The sequence below is a fragment of the Aedes albopictus genome, chromosome 1 (genome assembly GCF_035046485.1).
Source record: "Aedes albopictus strain Foshan chromosome 1, AalbF5, whole genome shotgun sequence".
Classification (NCBI taxonomy): Eukaryota; Metazoa; Arthropoda; class Insecta; order Diptera; family Culicidae; genus Aedes; species Aedes albopictus.
In genome coordinates this window covers 62,103,576-62,113,570 of record NC_085136.1, presented here as the reverse complement: position 1 = coordinate 62,113,570, position 9,995 = coordinate 62,103,576, and the positions used below count along the sequence as shown (strand labels likewise).

Genomic DNA, 9,995 nt, shown 5'->3' with positions numbered 1-9,995 from the left:
TGCTTTGCGTTTTCTTTTGGAATACGTGGTTGATTTGTCCGCTGGGTTGAGTCCGCTTTGGGGTTGATTGGCCAATTTCGATCGATCGATACTTTTCTGTCTGTTGTCTGTGGGGTTCTGTCAATCGCGATCCGTATTACTACGCGTTCGGTATACTGTGGAGTTGTGTTAAGTGCAGTTGTACAAGTGCATAGTGGATAGTATGGCAGATCTACGGAGGTGGACGAAGAAGGAAAGGCTGCTGCGAGATGTGGTTGAATCGATCAGTGAATTCGTGCAAAACTATGACGATACTCGTGACAAAGTGTCAGTGAACGCTAGGCTTAAAAAGCTTGATGAAGTGTACAACGACTTTTGTGAAGTGCGATTGAACATTGAGTGCATTCTGGAAGAACTCACCGAAACAGATGAGAAGGAAGAAGATCAAGTGAAACGGAAAGCACTGCTGCAGAAGATGGATGAATCAAACCGTAAGGTCATGAAGGACTTTGCGAACCAGTACTTCAATCTCAAGAACCTACTCCAAGCATTCCAGGCTTGCCCGGGGGCAGGTACCCGTACCAGCACGGCCGCAGCTTCAGTTGCGCAGCAAGCACCAGTCCCAACGATGCGAGTAAAGTTACCAGAACTCAAGCTGCCAGTTTTCCGTGGATCTCTGATGGAATGGGTCACATTCAGAGATACGTTCCAAAATCTGATTGTGGACAATCCCCATCTGTCGGACATCGATAGGTTCACATACCTACGATCATCGCTAGCAGGTGAAGCGCTACAACAGATCGCTTCGATAGATCTGACGGTAGCAAACTATTCCATAGCGTGGAAGTCTTTGGAATCACGTTATGAGAATAAGAAGTTGCTGGTGAAATCTCATCTCGACGCACTATTTGCAGTGCAACCAATGAAGAAGGAGACGTTCGACTCTCTCAATCATGTTGTCAACGAGTATGACAAGCACCTGCAAATGCTTGATAAACTCGGTGAGCAGACAGCAGACTGGAGCACACTGTTAGTCCACATGCTGTTGAGCAAGCTAGATGCCACAACGCTTCGTTTATGGGAAACGGAGCATCGTTCAAAGGATGTTCCCAAGTTTGACAATTTGATGGACTTCCTGAGAAATCATCGTACAGTTCTACGATCAATCACCGGAGAACCAACCGGTCCATTGGAACAGAAGAAGGTACCTCGGGTAAGCAACAGTTACGCCGGTGTTCAGTCTTCTTGTTCGTTGTGTGGTAATGGACAGCACCCGCTGTTCCAGTGTAAGCGGTTCAAATCCATGAAGGTCGATGACAGGAGAAGCACTGTGAAATCAACTCAGCTTTGCTTCAACTGTTTGTCTCGAGGTCACGTGGCAAAAGCCTGCACTCGAGGAACATGTCGCGTTTGTGGTCAGCGACATCACTCTATGCTGCACCTGAAGGCGAATGATTCTCCGGACAACCAGTCAACTCCACAGTCGAACAAACGGTCGCAACAGAACCCACAGAACCCACAATCAATACAGACACCCACAACCTCACCAATCAATAAGCAAACACTCAATAATTCCCAGAACTCCACAAGTCTCCCATCCACAATCTCCACTCCTGCTATTCCAAATCCGCAAAGTTTCTCGCCACTTGCCACAGACATTCCTAATGTGGTACTCTCTGCTAATGTACCCAAGAGTCCACGATCAGTTCTACTCGCAACTGCGATCGTGGTTCTTGAAGATCAATTTGGGAATACTACACAAGCTAGAGCTTTGCTAGACAGCGGTTCTCAGCTTTGCTTTATTTCGGAGCATGCGTCACAGCGTTTGAAGTTCAAGCGCTCACGCGAAGCACTATCGATCAGCGGTATTGGTCAAGCAGCAAGGAAGTGCAAGCAATCGGTCTTTGCTCGAGTTCGCTCTCGCGTATCTTCCTTCTCCGGGGAAGAAACCTTCTACGTACTACCCAATGTGACGCTGAATTTGCCTACCCGGAAGGTGGACGCATCCAAGTTGAAGCTTCCGGAGGATATTGTACTAGCGGATCCATTCTTCACTGAACCAAGCAACGTCGACATGATTATCGGAGCAGGACTTTTCTTTGACTTGCTACGCAACGAGAAGATCTACCTGGGAGAAAATGGACCAGTAGCGCAGAACACCACCCTCGGCTGGATTGTTTGTGGAAACTTGCCGGACAACTCGGACGTGCGAAGACCTCACGTTGCCAACACATGTACGGAGAAACTGGATGAACTTTTGACACGTTTTTGGGAGTTAGAGACGTGTAAAACGGACAGTGTTTTCTCATTGGAGGAATATGCCTGCGAGAAGTTTTTCGATCGCACTACGGTCCGAGATGCAACAGGAAGATTTGTAGTTACACTGCCCAAAAAAAGTTACCTTATTCAACAACTCGGGGATTCGAGGAACATAGCCATGAAGCGCTTCCTTTCACTCGAGCGCCGCCTTACTGCAGATCCTGAGTTGAAACGGATGTATCGTGATTTCATTCACGAGTATCTCCAAATGGGACACATGGAAGAAATTGTTGGAGACGAAGGAAGTTCGGCCTTGCCGGAGTATTTCATTCCTCATCATTGTGTCATCAAACTCGATAGCACGACCACTAAACTACGGGTTGTGTTTGATGCGTCGTGTCCCACATCGAGCGGCCTCTCGCTGAACAACGCATTGATGGTAGGACCTACGGTGCAGGATGACATCATCTCGATCGTCCTCCGTTTTCGGTTCCACAGAATCGCCATAGTGGCAAATGTGGAGAAAATGTACCGCATGGTACAGCAACAACTGGCTGATAGAAGACTGCATAAAATCCTGTGGCGTGACAACCAGAACGAACCTATTCGAGTGTTTCAGTTAAACACCGTCACATACGGTACGGCATCGGCACCGTATTTAGCTGCCAAGTGCCTCAAACGTCTAGCAGAACTAGATGGGAACAAATTCCCTGAAGCAGCCAAGATTCTCTGCAAAGATTTCTATGTCGATGACATGATGTCCGGTGTTGACGACGTACAGGAGGGAGTCAAGATATGCAGCAATATTCAGCAACTTTTGCATGGCGGAGGGTTCAACCTTAGGAAATGGAGCAGTAACTGTCCAGCGGTGTTGGAGAACATACCTAAGGAGCTTCAGGACGACCGAACATCTTTCGAGTTGGACGATTCTAGTGCAATTATCAAAACGCTGGGTCTCATCTGGGAGCCCAGGTTGGACGTCTTTCGGTTCAAAATACCGGAGTGGAACACATCGGAAATCTGTAAACGCACGGTCATTTCTGATTTAGCTCGAATATTCGATCCGCTCGGGCTAATCGGAACTGTGATCGTTTCCGCAAAAATATTTGTCCAGAATCTCTGGAAACAGAAGATTTCGTGGGACGAACCGCTACCAAGTGAACTTCAAGCTCAATGGCTGGAGTTCAGAACCAGCTTATCACAGCTTGGCAACTTGCAGATTCCGAGGTGGGTTGCCTTCAGAAAGGATTGCCTTTCGATGGAGCTCCACGGCTTTTGCGACGCGTCCATGAAAGCCTATGGAGCCTGTTTGTATGTGCGATGCACCCACTTCGATGGCACCATCACGTCCAACCTACTAGTCGCAAAATCAAGAGTCGCGCCGCTGTCCGAAGTAGAGAAGAAACGAAAGAAACTCACGATTCCCCGCTTGGAGTTGTCCTCTGCTGTATTACTGGCTCACCTCTACGAAAAAACGTCTGCTAGCCTCACGATTTCAACGCAGTCGTACTTTCATACCGATTCCATGATCGTTCGGTATTGGTTGTCTTCTCAACCGTCACGATACCAGATGTTCGTAGCAAACCGAATATCGGAAGTACAACACCTCACGAGGACCGGTACGTGGCGACATGTTGCCGGTACAGAGAACCCTGCGGACGCCCTCTCTCGCGGTATTCCAGCAGCTGAACTGAAGCAGGACTCGTTGTGGTGGTATGGACCAAGTTGGCTGCGAGAAGATAAGGATTGTTGGCCCAAAACACAAGAAGTGCTCCTGGAAGACCTGGAGAAATCGTATTTCGAAGAGGGATCTGTGGTCGCGTCTGTTGCTACAATATTGTGCCTTGCAAGATAAATCCGCGAAACGCGTTTGTCTTCTTCTTTTCCATCAAGTTGCAAAAATATGACCGCATCACTATGAGCGACCTGATGGTCAGAAAATCTGCATGCGGCGCTTATATCAAATCCACATGAGGCTGCGGCGATATAGCCGCGAGGAGATGCACGCGATATAGACGCAATGTGGAAATGGAAAAGATGAAGCCGCATCCTCCTGCAGTATCACTAAATAACATCCCGATTATTAAACACAAAGCCGACGAGGTGATGCGTATGCGTATAGTGAATCAATGTCGCGATAAATATTATTACGATTTCTGACCACCTGAGTTGCCATTGTGTTAACTTTTGTTTTGATATGAACGGCCTGAAGGCTGCTGCGATGCTGCTGGGTGGGTGACAGTATCTGTTCGGTTTTGACATTGCGTCTGTATCGCGGGAATCTCCTCGCGGGCATATCGCCGCCGCCCAATGTGGATTTATTATGAGCGCCGCAATACCAGAACCCAGTGAGATCTTCAGCCTGCGATCTACTCTACACCGCTCGGTAAAACTAGTAGCGTATTTGCTACGATTCAAGCACAATGCACTTCGTACTCGCGACAACTGTAGGAGAACTGGACCACTGACCCTGAAGGAGCGGGAAGAAGCATTGATGCAGTTGGTGAAGCTGTCACAATGGGAGTGTTTCGCTCGAGATATAGCTGAATTAGAACGTCACGGGGAAGTGCGGTCGACCTCTCGCATTCGTACGCTTCATCCGCAATGGGTTGAAGGCGTACTCCGGGTCGGCGGCCGGCTTGAAAATGCCCGCATATCGATGGACCGGAAACATCCTATTCTCCTAGACAAAAACCACCCTCTAACTTCCATGATTATGCGACACTACCACTATGAACACCTACACGCTGGCCCGCAACTGTTGGTGGCCAGTGTACGAGAACGATTCTGGCCGCTCAGTGCCCGTAGTCTCGCCAGGAAGATTATACACAGGTGCATCACCTGTTTCCGCAGCAAGCCAACATCACAAGATCAATTGATGGCCGATCTGCCGGCCGAACGAGTTACTCCAGCTCCGCCTTCTTGCGAGTTGGGATCGACTATTGCGGACCTTTTGTTGTTCGCTATCCGAATCGAACGAAAATCTCCGTGAAACACTACGCCGCAATTTTTGTCTGCCTTGTCACGAAGGCGGTCCATATTGAAATGGTTTCCGATCTCACAACCCAAGGATTCTTGGCTGCGTTGAAGAGATTTGTTGCTAGGCGAGGGAAACCAGCGATGATCATGTGTGATAATGGGACAAACTTCGTGGGTGCTCGACGGGAGCTTGATGAGCTCGCTACGCTGTTCAAAAACCAGCATTCCCAGCAGTCTATTGCGGGTGATGCAGCGGACATCGGAATTGAATTTAAATTCATTCCAGTCAAATCTCCAAACTTTGGCGGCTTGTGGGAGGCGGCTGTAAAGTCGATGAAACAGCATCTGCGGAAAACAATCGGTTTGAAATCTATCACGCCCGAAGAGTTGAACACGGTGTTCGCGCAAGTCGAAGCATGTCTTAACTCAAGACCGATTACTCAAATGAGCAGTGATCCTAGCGATCTCAGCGTGCTAACCCCTGGACATTTCCTTGTCCAGCGACCACTGACAGCGGTAGCAGAACCGTTGCTACGAGATGTTCCAGAAAATAGGCTATCCAGGTGGCAGCAGGTTCAGAACTTTGTTCAACGGATCTGGTCCAGATGGTCAACCCAATACCTGTCAGATCTACATAACAGGACGAAGTGGACGCAGCGGAGGAACAACTTGTTCATCGGGACGATGGTCCTAATCAAGGAGGACAATCTGCCACCTCTTAGGTGGCTTCTCGGACGAGTAACTCACATTCATCCGGGTGCTGATGGGAACGTCAGAGTTGTCACCATCAGGACAAAGGACGGGAGCATTGTCCGGGCAGTCTCGAAATTATGTATCTTGCCCTTCAAAGAAAACGAAGAACCGCAGCCCGCTGGGGAGAACTAGGCCTCCTCCATCGAAGGCGCAGGGGCGCCTGCGGGAGCCATCCGGCTCCCGCATTCCAGTTAAGTGTTGTGTTGTAAATACCTTTCAAAAAACTCAAGGAATGTTTTGTCCCCCAGCTACCCGTCCGAAGGCCGCCGGCCTTCACCGAAGTCACCATCATCTGCCACATCCCGCTAAACATCGTCCGTTTGACTGCTCAATCGCTGGCTCATCTTCTCAACCCATGATACCCACATCCAACCCAACAACGCATTCACGTGATGGAATCCGGCATGCTCCGGAGACCTGTTGCCCACTTCGGCGGTCTGTAAACGCCGGCTGTCCACAACAACATGTGCTCATCCGAGTACCTCATCCACGTAGTCATCCATCAACCATTCATCTGCAACCAACAATTCATCGGACACGTTCAACCTGGCGAACGCATCGTCATCGGCGTAGGAGCGCCCGCGGAGGCGCGCAAGCCTCCGCGACAGGGAAGTCGTTGTAAGCTTGTTTAAAATTTGTAAAAAAGCGCCTCTCATATTTTTCAGTTATTTGTTCTGTCCACTGCGAGCTCGCAGTTCGAGGAAGGATCGCGGTGGTGAAGGTCAACCCACTGCATTCGGTACGAGAGGAAGATATCGCTACGACGGCGACCAGACGAAGATCCACGCAAAGCAGCTGATGACATCGGCCAGTAACTGGTTCAACAAGCGATGCGTTCCGCATAAGTTGCAACATCGAGTTGATACATCTTCATTTCGACATGTTCTGTGTATTCTTAGTATTTAAATCAATGTGTTAGATGTGTTAGATTATAAGACTAGAAGAGATCGATTTTGCCTAGATTATCAAATTGAAATCCCGCGTCTTTCAAGGCGGGCGGTTATGTAAATTAGTTAATCCAATTTAGTATTTTAAACCACTCTGCAACAGTCATCATCTTCAATGATGATTGTGAGAGGGAACCAAGGAGGGAACCCTATCTCATTCTCTGCAAACATTCAATACTCATATGTAAAATATCAGTTGAAGTAGACACCCGAAGATCATCCGATCATACCCAACCAGATCAGTTTGCAATAAACCGTGCACTTAAGCAGTCGTTTTTCTGTACGAGTCCCGTGTTAGTTATTCGCGAAAAGAAGTGTCCAGCAATCGAAGTAACGACCTGTAGGATCGATATCACCCAGAGACCTGTGATCGAAGAGTTTACAATATCCCACGACGATCCCCGTTCGGGGTAACCCTGAAGCTTTTTGTAATAATTTATTAAAAATGCTGAAATCCATGTCACACGCCATCACTCACCGAGGGGGGCAAAAATCATCACAAAGGCGCCTATCGAATGGAAAAAATGAGCACGTTAGCATTGGTTTTTCATTGCTGATGACGATGACTGTTTTCAAATCGTTCTGATTCATCAATGAAATGTGACCAAAACAATCATCGTTTGGCAGAAAAAATCAAGGCTAATGTGATCATTTTGTGTTAATTTTGATGTCACTTGAAGCTTTTTTGTCCCCCACGATGATGACGACGTGTGGCACGGCTTCCAGCATTTCTAATAATTTATTCCAAAAAGCTGCTGAATTACCTCGAACGTGGTTCGTCTTGAGAGATATGACATGACTATCTCCTGGGTATTTCATCTCCGAGAATTTCATCATTCCATGCTTCCCAGGCCATTTTGACTGCAAGATAACAGATTTTTCGGTACCACTTAGAACAAAACTCAATTTATTACTGAAAAAACTTGCAAGAATTGTACAAGTATGTATGGACGACTTTTGTGGAACATAATAAGCTTTGATTTCGAGCTATAATCCTAATTGTATGTCTTTTCGTTCAATAGTTATGATTTTTTAAAGTGTAGAAAAGCCTGAAATTACCAAATCGACTTGAAGCACATCGAAATCTTTATCAATCTAGCTGAAAATTTGACCAGAAGTTGCATGAGAATTATGATATTTACTTGACCGGTGGAATTCGAGACATTTTCTTAAATGTGAACATGTCTAGTGTTGATGGTCTCTCGAGTTTCCAGTTCGATATCCGGAAAGAGAGGTCAACCGTAAACGCTATCTATACCCGAGCCTCTCGTTCAAGTGCCTGTTGAACAGATTATCCGCCCATTGCTTAGAGAAGAAACAAAAGGGAAAAGTTTTTCGGAATGCTTCAGTGACATACAGTTAGACTAGACTTAATTTTCCGGAAATTCTTCCGTCTACATATATTTATTCCGTCTCAAAATTACACGACGCGCTTGTTTGCCTGCTTGCTTGCTACTAAGGTTATGTGGTGTATATGTGTGTGTCTAACGGCACCCTTTTTGTCATAATTACACAATCGTCGTCTTATCAAAAAAGATGGATGATTCCATTCCATCGCATCGTCGTTAGGCACACACATACCCGAGAGAGGAAGAGAGATGCATACACGTGGTGCATCTGTCTGTTTCTCTCATGCATCATCGTTGTCGTTGTTCTTCTATACACTTGCGTAAAAAATAGGGTTGGTTTCATCAAAAGAAATCTGCGATTTGATCGGTTTGTCAAACAACAAATGGGATGTTTGATATATCCTGCTTGTTTGTTTGTTTTGAAGCCATTCGTATATTCGTCAGTCACGCACGCCGCAGCTTTGAGGTTACGATGGAATTGCGGCAGCGAACTTGCGATCCAATAGGAGTTCTTTTTGTTTGTTTGTTTGTTTCTTGCGTGTACACTTAATAACTAGATCAATTAGTATGATAATATTGCAATGTGTTTCCAATATTCGTTTTTTTTTATGCTTATACTCATTGATAATATGTGTGGTGTCATCGTGAACAAGAGGGAGTAGTGGGGATGATGACGGGACTGCGTGTAAACAACCTCCAAAAGATGATTTTCCTTGTGTCAAAAATTCGTTCAAAATCACAATTTTGGTTTAAACATAATGAAGTATATAAATAGGAAGTTTTACTTTATAGGAAAGAGGGATGGGGAAGACGATGGTTGTTCTGCAACTGTTGTTGTTGTTTTTTTTTCTCTTAACTACTACATTTTAGTGGGTGTGTGTGAGGACGTGATTATTTCGTTGCAGATTGTTACAAGAAAGGATCGGGGGGAATAGGGTGAGGATTTGTTTTTGGGAGGGCGATAATCCTAAAGCGTTTTTCTACAGTTCACGAACACCGGTACCGTAGTTGGCTCCGCCGGCTTTGTTCAGGTGCTCTTTGAACATCATGAGGTCTAGGTCGTTGCTCGATTCCACCTGCAGCTCGACGGCGAAGTTCTGTTGGGGTTAAGGAGAAAAAAGGGTGATGATTTCGTTCAGTGTAGGGAGTTTGACAGTTGAGTTCGTGGACAAGTTCTGACAAGATCTGACGAGATCTGTTTACTCGACTTACATTGATCACATCCTTGATAATCGACTTGTCGGTGGACATCTTGGCCCGCTGCATCACGCCCACCTCCGGCCCGATCCAGGTGACGAACATGAACTTGCTCCGCTTGGACATCTCGTCGCCCATCTGTATCCGGATGTAGCCGAAGGCTCGCTCGTTGTCGTGGAACTGGGCGCAGAACTCGTCGAAGCCGATACCCTTATCCGAGCAGACGATCTTGAGCCCATCGAATTTGAACACCGCCCACTCATTGTCGGTGAGGTTCGATCGGACGTCCTCGTACGCTTCCCGGATGGCGTCCTTGTCGAGGGATGTGGGCAGGGCCATCTGTAGAGAATAAAAGGAAATAGAAGAACACTTTTGAGTAATTTTGCAAGGGGTGCAGAAGGTTGATTTTTTTTTGAGAATGCTTCTTGAAAATTTGAATGATTCCAAGGTCTTTAGAGGGCGAGCGAATGCATCATCATTTCTTATCCCGTTCCTGTCAATCGAGCACCCTGGCGTAACAGGCGTTATTCTT

The 9,995-nt window shown here is 46.8% G+C and overlaps 4 protein-coding genes across 4 annotated transcripts in view; 3 read left to right on the top strand and 1 right to left on the bottom strand.

The window, feature by feature from the left end:
- The first annotated feature begins 202 nt into the window (after window positions 1-202).
- Window positions 203-4,093, top strand: LOC134288453 (uncharacterized). The gene has a single exon (XM_062853371.1). The coding sequence runs from the start codon at window positions 203-205 to the stop codon at window positions 4,091-4,093; it is 3,891 nt and encodes a 1,296-aa protein (XP_062709355.1).
- Window positions 4,094-4,561: 468 nt separating this feature from the next.
- Window positions 4,562-5,230, top strand: LOC134288450 (uncharacterized). The gene has a single exon (XM_062853367.1). The coding sequence runs from the start codon at window positions 4,562-4,564 to the stop codon at window positions 5,228-5,230; it is 669 nt and encodes a 222-aa protein (XP_062709351.1).
- A 53-nt stretch (window positions 5,231-5,283) lies between these two features.
- LOC134288449 (uncharacterized) lies at window positions 5,284-6,102 on the top strand. The gene has a single exon (XM_062853364.1). It carries the CDS (start codon window positions 5,284-5,286, stop codon window positions 6,100-6,102), a length of 819 nt encoding a protein of 272 aa, XP_062709348.1.
- Window positions 6,103-8,287: 2,185 nt separating this feature from the next.
- Window positions 8,288-9,995, bottom strand: part of LOC109401911 (coactosin-like protein) — a 111,231-nt gene continuing 109,523 nt past the window's right edge. Inside the window, exons 2-3 of the mRNA XM_019674525.3 lie at window positions 9,479-9,802; window positions 8,288-9,363 (exon numbers count right to left, since the gene is read on the bottom strand). Of these exons, the coding sequence (XP_019530070.1) occupies window positions 9,247-9,363; window positions 9,479-9,802 (441 nt within the window). The 3' untranslated portion in view covers window positions 8,288-9,246. The remainder of the gene's footprint in view (window positions 9,364-9,478; window positions 9,803-9,995) is intronic.